Source organism: Marmota monax, unplaced genomic scaffold, assembly GCF_021218885.2.
Source record: "Marmota monax isolate L192 unplaced genomic scaffold, Marmota_monax_Labrador192_F-V1.1 WCK01_AAM20220418_F8-fsc00771, whole genome shotgun sequence".
Classification (NCBI taxonomy): domain Eukaryota; kingdom Metazoa; phylum Chordata; class Mammalia; order Rodentia; family Sciuridae; genus Marmota; species Marmota monax.
The window spans coordinates 125,857-140,012 of record NW_026694960.1 but is presented as its reverse complement, the minus strand read 5'-3'; the positions used below and the strand labels follow the sequence as shown (position 1 = coordinate 140,012).

Genomic DNA, 14,156 nt, shown 5'->3' with positions numbered 1-14,156 from the left:
ACTGGGTCCGCACACCAGTAAGGCAAAGATGTAGATTTGGGGCAAAAGTATGGCAAGTTTTCCTGCAAAAGACATAGATCATTGAATTGCTTAGGTTTCCAGCGCTCCTGAAAGGTAACAGGTGTTTGATGCTAGAATAAGGGATCAGTTTTAGAATCCTTGAATTGAGAGAATTTATAGTTAAAGAGATATTTATAGTCCAGTGAAACATTAGTGTTTGGGATTTCACATGAGATTCCTAGGATGATTTCCTGTCTCATATTTAGCCAAACACATGGCCTGCTCCAGGTCATGACTCCTGCTTCAATTGCATCACTTGTTTGGAGGCAAACATAGAAACATGAAGGTACTGTCACGTCAGAGCCGTAAGGATTATTCTTAGGCTGCAGGGGCTGCACTCCCCAGAGGGTTGTGAGGATTTAGCAATACTGCTAGAGAAATGTGAAACAGGCAGTTACAGCCTTGACCGGTTTAAATATGATCCAGGACAACTTAGCACCCTTGCCCAAAATGGGTTCAGTGGGAAGTTTATAGGTGCTTTGTGTAAAATGGGTCTGTGATTAAAACAGAACAAAACCAAATCAAAAACACCTTGAGGGTTTTATGTTAATTAAAGTCAAATGCATTTTCTTTTCTGTAGGCTTTTTGAATCCTCCAAAATGAAACAGGAAACGTGAATTTATAAGAAAGTCACAAGAGATGCAGAGTTTCCTTAAAGTACTGGACTTCCATGGTTTTCAGTTTTAGTTTTTTCTCTTCAAAACAACAGGTAACTGGAACTCCAGAAATTGCAAGGTATGAAACACAGGTAGAAAGGGCTCTTAGCCAACTTGGCTAAAAAAAAAAAAGGAAAGACAGTATCCAGACACCATGGAGAGCAGCTCAAGTTAAGGACAGGGGGAGGGGCCAGCAGAGCTACCCTTCAGGAAGGAACAGTTACCTTACTAATTAAAACCTATGCTATTAAGCAAGGACCAGGCCATGGCAGCCACCAGAAGCCTGGAGACATTAGGCTGCTTACAGGTTCCAGGATTCTAGGGGTCCTGTACATATTTCTGATGTTGAGTTGCTAATCAGCTATGTAATATTCTATTTCTTCATGTCTCTCTCCTCTGCCTGCCCAGGACTGTCCTTGAAGACATAATGCATGACACACTCACCTCTGTCTCAGGGCCTGCCTGGTACAGAACTTCACAGAGGAGTGTGGGATCCAGGACCAGATGGTCAGAAGGTCCACCCTTACCTTTGTCACCTTAACCTCAGATACAGCATTAATCTCCAAGATAAAAAGAGAACACAGGAAACCAAATAACCCAATCAATAAGTGGGTAAAGGAACTGAACAAACACTTCTTAGAAGAAGAAGTACAAATGGTCAACAAATATGTGGAAAAAAAATGTTCACCACCTCTAGAAATTAGTGAAATGCAAAGTAAAACCACACTGAAATTCCACCTCACTGTAGTCAGAATGACAATTATTAAGAATACAAGTAACAATAAGTGTTGGTGAGGATATGGGGAAAATGTTCCACCCATCCATTGCTTATAGGGCTGCAAATTGGTGCAACTACTCTGTAAAGCAGTGTGGAGATTCTTCAGAAAACTTGGAATGGAACCACCATTTGACCCAGCTATCCCACACCTTAGTATATACCTAAAGGACATAAAATCAGCATATTCCAGGGATGCATCCACATCAGAATTTATAGCATCTCAATTCACAATAGCTAAGCTATGAAACCAACCAATGTGCCCTTCAACAGATGAATGAATAAAGAAAATGTGGTGTGTGTGTGTGTGTATCTGTGTGTATGTGTAAACACACACACATACATACATACATATATACACACACAATGGAATATTATGTAGCCATAAAGAAGAATGAAATTATCATATTTAATAATAAATAGATGGAATTGGAGACTATCATGCTAAGTGAAATAAGCCAATACCCCAAAAAATGAAAGGCAAAGACAATATTTATGTTTCATTAATGATGGGTTTACAGTATGAGACTAATTGTATTTAAACAGCAGATGGAAAAATGTGCTGTAACAAGTTATTATGTGGCCATATGAAAATCTTTATTGGCTGAAAGAAAGAGCAGCTTGTCAAAGCCTTCCCAAAGTACCCACTGAGCTCAACTTAAATTCAGAAATAAAGAAGTTGTTATTAGCATTTCTACGTTTTCCTAACTAGAGCTCCTCCTGGGGGCTCTCCTGGCCTCCTTCCTTCTCTCTTCTCTCCTCTCCTCCTCCTCCTCCTCCTCCTCCTCCTCCTCCTCCTCCTCCTCCTCCTCCTCCTCCTCCTCCTCCTCTTCTTCTTCTTCTTCTTCTCTCTCTCTCTCTCTCTCTCTCTCTCAGCATTTTGGCACATTAGTGGTATGTTAATTCTCTCTGCTTCCTCAATATGTAAATCTGTTCTGGGTGCCTCAGTTTCCCTCTCCATGTGAGACTGTGCACCTGGCTCACAGAGTATGCAGCAGTTGCCTCCCGGTGACACACCCAACTCTGGTCTCACCAGCTCTGGCCTCAGAGACAGTGCAAGCCTGTGGGGTTATAGCTGACTGCCCCAGATTTCCTGCTCTGCAAAAGATAACTTTCCAGTCAGGTTGGGTCTTGGGTTTCCTGTAGCAAACACAGTCTCAGAGTATTTGGTTTCCTGCAGTAAACACATTCTGAAGCAGAGAATTTTGGATTTCATAAATCCAGCAGCTGTGTTAGTTTTTTTGTTACCTGTGATGGTACAGAGCTGCATTCTGTACCCACACCCAGGTGCCCTGTTCTTCTCGGTCTGACATGGATCCCTCACAGTCCCAGGCTGGAGCACTGAAGTAAGAATAGCAGCTTCCTATGGTGCTGTCCTGCAGAGGCAGGGGGCCTCCTTCTCCAAAAGCCTTCCTCAACCATGATCGCTACTAAGTTAGTCTGACGCCATGACAAGGCTCCTGTGTAAGTGAACTCAAAGCTTCTCATCACCCCTCCTCAGAACAAAGGGCTCTTAAGAAACGGGTGCTGAACTCCCACCACTCCTTACACGAAGCCTCTCTTTTCAGCAGTGAATGCCAGTGTGTGCTACATTCTAGGGTGGGGCAGAAGCAGAAGCCTTCTTGAAATCCAGCAGGGTGCTGGGGGAAGGTCTTCCATTGACAAATAAGACAAGGCATCTGGGTTCACCTAGACCAGTGTGTTCTCTGCCTGAACTGCTGGTTGGCTGCATGATTACAGTTAAAGTATTTCATCTTGCAGGGCTTCAATTCCAGGACACTGATGGGAGAAAGGACCATCTCCACCAGATCTGGGATGCTCCTCCCTACACTGTCCCTGGCCCTTGTTCTAACCTATGAGCCCAAAGAGCAGATGCCCCTCATCAGTAGGTGCATGATCTTCAATCATTCTCCATTTTCCACTTTCCCTCTTTTTTAGGACCTGGTCCCTTCACCTGGGATGAGCTTCATGTGATTGGGGTCCTTCTCCTGACCCTTGATGCAAGCAGGATTTTCAAAGTAGCCCTTCTCTGTCTCTCACAAGCAGCAAAAGCCACAACCACTGTCCTTTTTGTGGCACTTTTCTGGTCGCTTATCATTTTAGCTCACTGAGACCTTTTTGGACACCAACTCTTGTGGTCCATCAGTGAGTGCCACTATGGCACAGCCTCTGGGAGGCCAAGGTAGGTGACCCTGGGACTCACCTCCCAAGATGCCACAGTCTTTGTGTCTCTAACAGAACCTAGGTGGCTTGCCTGCAGGACAAAAACCTGACTGCAAGGCTGTCTGCTTTGGCCTATTTTATGGGTTTAGAAAATTGAAACACACAAAATCTAGAGAATCCAGATTTCAAGAGTATGAATTTTGATTTCTCTGGAACCATCCAAAAACTTGGAAACAATGGGCCAAGCTCGGCTATGGCCACTCAACCCCTCTCCCCCAGTGTGCACCCTGACCACCAAGTCTCACTATGTGATGATGCTTCTCCTCAAACTTTTGATGCCTCTAAGCTGAGTCCCTCCTAAAATGACCATCAGAAAAGCTTAGAGGATCAGGTCTGGGAATGCCTTTGGGATGAGTTCTCTCCTGGGTCTCATGCTCAGAAGCCCGAATAGTCAGCTGTCCCCAAGAGGACGCTGCTTCCCCTCAGCTTCTGGGAGCCTATACCAATATCACCCAGCATTCTTGGTAGGAAAGTGGTGCCCCAAGTGATCTTCTCTTCCCTATGACATAATAAGGGTACAATAGAGGGAGATAATCACCAGGGCTGAGGTGTGGCAGGAGAGCCTACAGATGTTCTGGGGTCCATTGCATTGTGTGTGGTGTGGGGGGTTGACTCTGATGTTTATCTCCTACTACCTGGGATCTGGACTAAGGGCAAATTCTGCCTTTGAAGAGCATCTCTTCATACTGTCCCCGAGTGCTTCTCACTCCTGACCTACTGCACTAACAGTCAACTCCTGGAAGACCATATTCTTGGCTCAGAAGTGCAGACCAGAAAGACAAGGGCCCTGACCCAGAACTTAGGCTCTGTCAGGTCCAAAACAATGTATCCCATTCCATCTCTTGGGCTTTTGCTGTAGCTCTAGGCTTCTCAGATCAGAGAGCAGGTGCCACTCACATCCTGGTAGCCGGAAGAGGCCAGACATAGAGTAGGCACTCAGAAATGCTATTAGATTTGTATATACCTTGCCAAGCTCTGGGCTGGTGATTTTGAGGCAGAGAAGGTCCTGTGGGTGCTCCACAAAGGAGACCCTTCATGGCCTGTGTACACTGAGAACAAAGGGCATCTCACTACAGGCCAGGCCAGCAGAACTGACTGGTGGACCCCATCTCTCCAAGTCAGTGTCCCCTGTGGGCATGGTACTCCATATTCCATGACTCAGAAATCTTTGCTATAACCATCATCCTTATCCACAGCAGCCTGTCTTTTTCAAATGAGTCACAAAGCAGTTAAAAATGCCATACTGATTTTTACCAAGAATTCAGTGTTCTGATACTTGACTGATTTAATTTCATTACCCTCTGGAGAAAAGAACTTTAATACTCAGAAAGAAATCTTAGGCATTTGCATTTTTGATAAATAAATGATGAGATGTTATTAAATTACTTAAATAAATTAAATCACTAAATAAAATTAAATGCCATTAAATAAATGATGGGATGATTTTCTCAAAGTTGTATCTCCGGATAGGATTCACAAATCTGTTTTAAAATAGCTAAGGAAGACTGTTATAATCACTAACAGATTCTACGTAAGGTCATAGTGTTGCAATTCATGTGTTCCCTCTCATTGGGCAAAGGTGGAGGCTTCTCTTAACACTAGGTATATTCATTAGAGCTCAAAGCCTGTATACTGAGGCTTTGCATCCACGGATTCAACCAAATAGGGATGGAAAAATGTTTTAAAAAACAGCATATAATAACTATTTACATAGCATATTTGCATTGTATTGAAGATGATAAATAATTTAAAGGATTCAGGAAGATGTGCATAGGTTCTAGGCAAATACTATAACATTTTTACCTAAGGGACTTGAGCATTCACAAACTTTGGTAGCCATAGGGATCTTAAATCAATCTCACCCACGTACTAAGATGACTGTACTTTCTTTTACCTTCCACGAATGAACAGTTCTATGTGTGCTCTCACTTCATTGGCAAAGCCATAGAATACAACCTTAGATAAGTGCAAGATCTGTAGACTCTGGCATGTAAATATTTACAAACAAACCAACACTGTGGTCTTTTAAAATCCATAAAATCCAGTAAATCGAAAAAGAAAACTCCAAAAGTCTGAGTTTAACCCAGGCAAATCGAAACTTCTCACGCTGTTTATGATCACTGAGAACATTAGGGAGGACCCTTGAGCACGTACAGAAGTCACACCACTGGAACTAGGAAGTGTCTGGGCTCATGGTCTCCAAACTCCCAGCCATTCCTGCCGAGTCAACAGCACTCTGAACAAACTGTACTCGGGACAGTTGTAGAGCAGGCACCAGGCCAGTTAGGGGAGGTAATAAGCCAGGGTGAGGCTGGAGAAGTCAGACCTGCCTTGTACTGCTCTGTCAGAGTACTTGGGTAGGATCCTAGACCCAGGAAAGAAGCAAAGCCTGGGAAGTCTGTGGGAGTCAAGACCAAGGAAACCAGACAGGACTGCACCAGGGGGCAGTCAGCTGGTTCTGTCCCAGAACAGTGATCTCTGATCTCTGATCTGGTTGGTCTCAGTGTACCCCAGTTTAAGGATCTGAGATGCTTGTATGAAACTTAGCTACTCCCACCAACCATGAAGACAACCCAGTTAAGCCCCGTGGGCACCCTCAGCACAGCACCTGCCAAGAACTCAGCCATCTCTCAGTCATTAATCTGGGGTGAGGTCTTCGTGTAAGAACTTGTAGAGTTTGCCCTGTGGCTGCTGCACCACTGGGATTCCCTAGGACAAGGTGCAGGGGTGCTCAAAAGAAGACTTCCCCATCCTTCTAGATGGAAATGACAACCTCTTTCTTTCCACACATCACCATTACTTATTAATGCCGAATACTCCCTTCTGCCTTCATCTTGGGTCACTTGTCATTCTCTGCACCATCTTGACAAGCTCTGAGCTACAGGGTCTGCAAAGGAGCTGGCATAGAATAGAGGCTCAGGGTGACAGGGGAAGGCAGACAGGTCAGAGGGAGAGTCAGAAGTTCCACATGCTGCTGGCAGTGGTGGGGCTGAGGGATCTGCTCCCTCTATGACTGCTTCACTGCAGAATTTTTCCGTGCCTTCATTTCATCGAGTCCTAAGGGCCACCAGCCTTTGCAGGATGCTGAGTTTGCATCTGGCACAGTGCACAGCTGCAAAGCAGTCAGGCCAAAACTGCAGGTAGAACTGAGACTCATGTAAACCTGCAGAGAAGAACATTGAACCGGATACAACTCAGCTACCTTGTCCCTTCACTTTATTCCACAGCACTAAAGGTCTGCTTTGGTATTCTTCAGTCACAGGAGCTGGCTCAAGGGGCTATCTCCATCTGGGCCATGTCCATCCACATGCCATGGCCCACTAGCTCACCTCCTTGTCCTCCTGGGAGGTCAAGCCAGGAAGCTGGCATCCTGTGATGACCACCAAGTCCATATTACATGGTCTTCTTCAGAACTGGGATCCAGGCACCCACCTGACCACTCTGCCCCATAAGCAGCCACCAAGGGAAAAAGAAAATCAGAAGCAAAAGAAAAGCTACCTACTTACCTAAGTGAAGATTTTAGAATGCTTTAGCTATAGAGCCTTGGGCAAGAATAATTTTTCCTTTCTACAAATGATTAAGCATCTCCACTTGGTTTTCCCTCTTCTGGCTCCAACATAACCCTCACTAGAGAACATAATGACATGACCAACGAGCTTTCTGACTGCTCACTGTCCCCAGTTACCAAGGAGCTTTATACTTTTCTTTTTTCCTATGTTGACTTGAGTTCTTCCCAGATATTGTAGGGGACTGGGTCCCCTCCTGAGCCTGGAATCCACCTTGCCAATATTTACACAGGCAGGATTCACAGAGAATGCATCATATCTTTTTATATTACTTCAGAACGTCCTACTGAACCCAGGTCCCATGGTTACTCTTTTGACTTCACATGGAAGGATAAAGAATGTCATATTTCTCTCCTCCCCTCAGGAAAGTGACAAAGAGTAGAACCCAAATGCTTTTGCCCAGTAGCACCTCCCACCATGATCCTAGCTGCAAAGCTCTAGCAGATGACTGCAGGTGGCTTGGATCCCACTAGAGCAGAACCAACACAACATGCTGTCCCTGAGACCACAAGTCAGGAGGGAGTGTGGATGAAGAAATGACCCTTCACACAGGCTATAAACAACAACAAAGAACAATGGCTTTCTACAAATAGTGCTAAGTGAGAAACATCCTTCCTGTTCTTGCTCGTCCCAATTGGCTTGAAAAATTTGGGCAACACAGAAATCAGCACAATGTTCTCACTGGGAAGCAACTCAGATCCCAAGAAAAACACCATCAGGCAAAATTCCTGGGTTTCCTTATTCTTACAAATTTGAACAATCCATGGGGGTGGAGGACTGTTTTCTTGCCAATCACTAAGAGGGCCAGATAATATTTTCGTGGTATTATTTTAGGAAGGGAAACTTTGTAAACAACCTCAGCAGCAAATCCATAGACAGCTTGTCTGGATCCTTATTTGAAGCAGAAGGTCACCAGGGAGGTAGATGTCCCAGATGCACTTTAGGCATGTGACAATGTGCCGAAGCTGGGCCAGTGCTGGCTTCCAGACAAGGAATACTGACCTCACCTTCTAAGTTTTGACAGTGCTGTAATGCAGCCTGCCTGGGACGCATGTGTCAGAGTGGAAGCCATGCTCAGAGGCTGGCGTATAGTAGAAAAAAAGGTCTGTCTCCCAAGAGCAAGGAGCCTACACGACACAGGACAGGCATATTTGGAGAGAATGGGGACTGCTGTCCTACTCTAAGAATAGTAAATGCGAACAAGTGGGGAGTGTGTTGGGAGAAAGAATGAGTCTAGTGGAAAGGCAAATAATCTTCTGAACTACATTTGTTCGAAAAAGGAGAGTCAAGGTGGCAGGAAGCCCATCAGTATTATGGCTACCAGCCCAGGCTCTGGGTCTTGATGCCAGGTCAAACCCAGTTCTACCACAGGCCTCGATTTCCAATGTTGCAGAGCAGAGACAATGATATTTGCACTTAATTCCCTCGGTTGATATGAGGAATCAATGAGCACACCGATAAGCAAACAACAAACAAACAAACACAGAAGCCTCTTAGAGCAGTGTGTCTCCCACACAGAAATCACTCAATAAATATCAGATGTTGTTGTCATTCCCATTGCTATAATTACCACCACCACCCCCATTCTGTCGTGGAGCATGACTGGGTCCCCTCCAGAGCCTGGAATCCATCTTGCCAATCAGTAGGGAGAAGCTGCCAGTGTATTTCTCTGCCAAATTCTCTCTGATAAGTTGACTAGCCATTTGACAGTCTTCTCACATGGGGACAATGGCTGCATAATATCTACATCATAGCTCAACTTAAATGGAGAAATTACAAATTCAAAAAGTTGGCTATCTCTTTCAGGGTCAAGTGAAAATTCTGCCTTGAACAGGTCATATTCAAAGTCAAGAACACAAGATAGAAACTCAACAATTTTACTGCATTGAAGTTCAGGTGCCCAAGTAAGCCTAGTGTTTTCATACTCAGAATTGTTGGTTAATGAGGATGATATGTGGTGAAATTTCTTTCAAAGAACTAAAATTCATCTTTACAGACCAAATCAATAATTTTTAACCATTTTTATGAAACTCTTTCTAAAACAAATTAATACATCCCTAACTTAGTACACTTTAAAATAGCTAATATGGTAATTTTGGCTAATAAATTAAAAAACCTCGTAAGACAACAAGCACAGTATCAACAATAAAAGAACCCTCAATAAAAAGTTCACAAATTCCAAAGTAACAAGCCAAGACATCTGTGCAGACCCCATAGCAGCTACACAACAAGTGTACTGACCTGCTTTGTAGGCGCCTGGGTTGGCGGAGGCAGGGAACTTGCTGTGACCACAGGGGGGCTCCCAGGGCCACAGAGCTCAGGGAATGGATTTGGTATGGCCGGCAGAGATGAGGTTCTGAACTGCTGGTCTTCCTCCTGAAGGCGCCTGTAGGAAAGAGGATCATCATGGCTGGTTAAAATCTGCCATCCCCAACCTGTCCTAGCCTTGCTACTTCTGGGTCCATGCCTAAAAGAACTGAAAATACCAGATTTGCAGCAATACTATTCACAATAGTCAAAAGGTGAAAGTAACTCAACTGTCTATTAATAAATGGATGCAAGAGCAAAATTATCCTATCCATACAGTGGAATATTATTTGGCTTTTAAAAAGCACAGAAATTCTGACACATGCTAATAGCATGGATGAACTTTGAGAATATTATGCTAAGTGAAATAAGCCAGTACTAAAGACATATACTAGATGATTCCACTTATATGAGGTATACAAAGTAGTTGATGGGAGCTTCCAGGGGTTGAGGGCAAAGAAAATAGGGAATTTAGTTGAGTTCAGAGTTTCAGTTTTATGAGATGAAAACATTCTATAGATTAGAAAATTCTAAGTGTGCATTAACATGTGAACTGCAGAATTTAAAATAGCTAATATGGTAAGTTTTATATTATATATATTTTACCATGAGTAAAAACATATTTTTTGAAGTAGTTACTCTCATTATACTCCCCAGGGGATGAAGAAGTCATGGTTGTCATGACTTCATGCACATCTCCAACAATGCTCAGTGTACGATGTGTACTTGGCATTTGTTCAATGAATACCTGGTGTGTGAAAAGGTCTTGTGAATAAGAGCATTTTCATGAGAACAAAGATGTTTCAATGTCCTTGAAATGAACCTTTACCTAACCAAAGGAAAAAACTGGAAGAGGCTTTATGTATCCTCAACTGACTGTAGAATAAATGCTTATTTATACAGAACGGTAGTTGATACTGAACTAATTAGAAATCAAAGCTTCATGTATCTACCCTCCTGAAGGGTAGCTCAGAAATACCCTCTAATTCAATACTCCACACTTCTTGGCACTTCTCCAGAGTCAACTCCTCCCTCCTCTGAAAAATGCAAAGTTCACCTGTCATACACTGAAGGAAAACGCACAGGATGACGAATTGGGTGCAATTAAGAAAATAGCAGAGAAATCATGTTCAAAGTCAAAGCAAAATGAATGCAAAATGCCCTGTGCTTTTCTTCCTGAGAGTCCTATGAACAACTTCCTGCCCACAACTCCAGAGCTTTCCTGGGAACTCATGGCCTCCTCCATCCATGCCTGAAGCATGTTGCCTAGGGCACAGACACCTGCCTTCCAGGAGAGGACAGCAAACCTGAGCTATAGAGTCTAGTCCTAACCCTTTGCCTTGTTTAAATACACTTCAGAAGCCCCTTGCGAGGGCTGTGTCTTCAAATAATTTTTTTAACTATTTTTACAATTGGAGAAGAACAATGATCCGTTAGCATTCCTGGGGGTGGCCATTAGAGAATTCCCTCTGTAACTATTTTACTTGTTCTCTCTTGACCAACTACTCTGATTTTAAAGGAAAGCCTGTCTATCCACATGCACCAGGAAATGATGTACTGATTTAAAATACCAGAACTCATATGGCATGAAGGGAACTTGTCCTGTGAAGACAAGCCATTCCTATAACGGATTAACAAGTCAGAAAGTTTATTTTTACTGTTAACAAATCCTATTCTTCCTATAACATCTTTGGCCTTGGCAGAGCATCCTACTGTCGAGTCTGACCACTATCATACAGACGAGGAGAAAAGGTGACGGAGTCAGGATCACTTTCAACCAAACGCCTCTACCAATGACTTAACCCCAATGACGGTTTTATCTTTGACTCACAGAACAAGATACAAATTTGTGTACAAAAGCTTCCCTCTTTCAGCGTCTCAAAATATTTTTAATTTAATTTTTAGTATTGGTTTTAATATTGTTTTTGTTTGTTTGTGTGTTTTACTTTCTAGTAGTTCAGATATTTCCTAAAGCAAAAACTAAGGGGTATTACACAAAGATGAAAAGAAAAAAAAAAATTCCCCACTAAAGAGCCCCACAATAAAAGGATGCATCCTTTATAGGTCATTTCCCCAAAGAAAAGTTACCATGGTGGGGCTGGGGTTGTGGCTCAGAGGTAGAGCACCCGCCTAGCATGTGTGGGACACTGGGTTTGATCCTCAGCACCACATAAAAATAAAATTAAGATATTGTGTCCACCTATAACTAAAAAACTAAATATTTTTTAAAAAATTACTATGGAGATGAGCTAAGATTCAAAGATGTCAGAAAGGGTGAAAAAAGTGCCATAACCTGGAGGCAGGAGCAGGTGAGGGCAGGGCAGGGGTGGAGGTGGGCCCTGTTCTGTGTTCTCTGTGCCTTTGCCTAGCTCATCCTTTTGTCCAGCTGAGAGCACACTCACAGTCCCTCTGCTCTCTCACCCAAACCCTCCCCCTCCTTCACAAATCAGCTCAACTCTCAGCAGGTCTATGAAGCCTGTGTACCTGCTCTAGGCCTGTCCTCTGTCCCTGGCTCCACCCAGCCCATCTGAGTGTGGAGTGGCCACCTAGCTCCACACAGTGTGGACTGTGTTCTATGGACCCAGAACAAGGCTCAAGGCCTATCTCATCCAAGCTGCATAGCCCCTCAGCCTAGGTCCAACTGCTGGTTTCCCCACCTTTTAGGTATGGACCTATTTACCCCTGAGGCTGTAGGGGATGGATCTAGATGCCTGGATCCCAACTAGGTCACTCCCTCTGGACTGAACAGGAGACAGATACAGGGAGACACTCTAGAGAACAAAGTGCGACAAACAGTGGAGGAGGAGATGACTCACCATCCCCAACTGTGACCAACAGTGGGAAGTCTGAGCAATGGCCCAACAGAACACCAAAGCACCCTCTCTGCCTCCTCAGGAAAGAGAAGTCCCTTTGGGTGAGATGCTTTGACCCATGGTGTCAAATTGGAAATAAACTTCTTAGAAGCTTCTGGAAGCAAGAAAGATCCCCAGCAAAAGGAATAAAGCCATCTAGGTTATCAGTCTGACTGTCACAGCATAACATGCCTGTATTCAAGGAATACTTACTTATTCTACTTAATAATGGCTCCAGGAGCAAAAGTAGTGTTTTTGTTTTGGATGTGAAGTGTCCCCTAAAAGCTCACATGTGAGACAATGCAAGACTGTTCAGAGGGAAAATGACTGGGTTGGAAGAGTCTTAACCTGATCTGTGAATTAATCCCCTGATAGGGATTAACTGAGTGGTAACTGAAGGGGTAGGGTGTGGCTAGAGGAGGTGGGAATTAGGGCGTGGCTTTGATGTATATATTTGTATCTGGAGAGTGCAGTCTCTCTCTTTGCTTCCTGGTCACCATGATGTGACCTGCTTCCCTCTAACACCCTCTCCAGCCATGATGTTTAGCCTTACTTTGAATGGAGCCGGCCTTCTCTGGACTAAGATCTCTGAAACCACGAGCCCTCAAGTGAACTTTTCCTCCTTACAGTTGTTGTGATCAGATCCTTTTCATCACAGCAGCAAAAAAGGTTGACTAAACCAGGTAGTGATGCTGGCAAATCTACTACAGCATATTATCATAATCCTTCTATTTTATTATTAGTTGCTAACCTCTCACTTCGCCTAATTTACAAACTAAACTATCACAGGTCTGTTATGTATAGGACAGAACACTGTATGTAAGATTCAGTCCTATCTTTGATTTTAGGCATCCACTGGGAGTCTTGGAATGTACCCCAAGGATAAGAAGAAATGACCACATCCATATTAAAATAAAGGGAACTCATCTGTCTCTTGACTTTGCACAGTCACCTCCCATTACCACATCAAGGGCACAGGGCAGCATCTTGTCTGCTGGGCCTACCTGACAGCGAGGATGTGCACCGGCTGGGAGCGCTGCACTTTCTGCCTCGGGGACGCCTGTGGCTGGGCAGGCTTTGAGGCCGAGGCTGGTGGCTGGCTGCGGGCATGCTGCCCATTCTGCAGGAGAGGCACCGTATCGGACTGCATGTTGCAAGCTGAGTAAAGGCTCTCCAGAGATGCGTTCATATCACTCACCAGCACTTCCAGGTCCACATCATCCTCTGTACATGAAAAGGCAAGAACAGAATGAAATGTTAGTGGCAGCAAGGTTTCATACCCAAATGTGCATTTTTTGGTGACTGGTCACCAAAGTCAACAATATTTTTAAAATATTACATAAGGATTCATAAATATCTTCAAGTAACCAAACATATTGCATTAATAATTACTGATACATAGAGCCATAATTCAATCGCACCTCCACATGTCTTTACAGGGAGTACCAGGTGGAGCCCCTGAATAGCTCAATACCCTCCTTCTACACCTCTTTCCTTCCTCCCCACTGTCACTGGAGTGGGCTGTGCATAGCCAAGGTTATATAACAAGACCCCACTGTCCTAGTCTTTGCTGGCAGGATCCCAAGTGGACAGTGAGCCCTAAGGCCAGACTCTTCTTCCTTCCTTGAAATTCCAGAAGTACAACAAAGACAAGAACAGAGTGGCACCAAACCTTGACACCAGTCCCAGTCCAACAAAACTAAAAGGTGGAGAGACA

General features: G+C 43.9%; 1 protein-coding gene across 1 annotated transcript in view; it reads right to left on the bottom strand.

The window, feature by feature from the left end:
• Positions 1–9,102: 9,102 nt before the first annotated feature.
• LOC131423535 (MAP7 domain-containing protein 1-like) overlaps positions 9,103–14,156 on the bottom strand; it is a 116,321-nt gene continuing 111,267 nt past the window's right edge. The window contains exons 6-7 of the mRNA XM_058573644.1: positions 13,444–13,663; positions 9,103–9,666 (exon numbers count right to left, since the gene is read on the bottom strand). Of these exons, the coding sequence (XP_058429627.1) occupies positions 13,634–13,663 (30 nt within the window). The 3' untranslated portion in view covers positions 9,103–9,666; positions 13,444–13,633. The remainder of the gene's footprint in view (positions 9,667–13,443; positions 13,664–14,156) is intronic.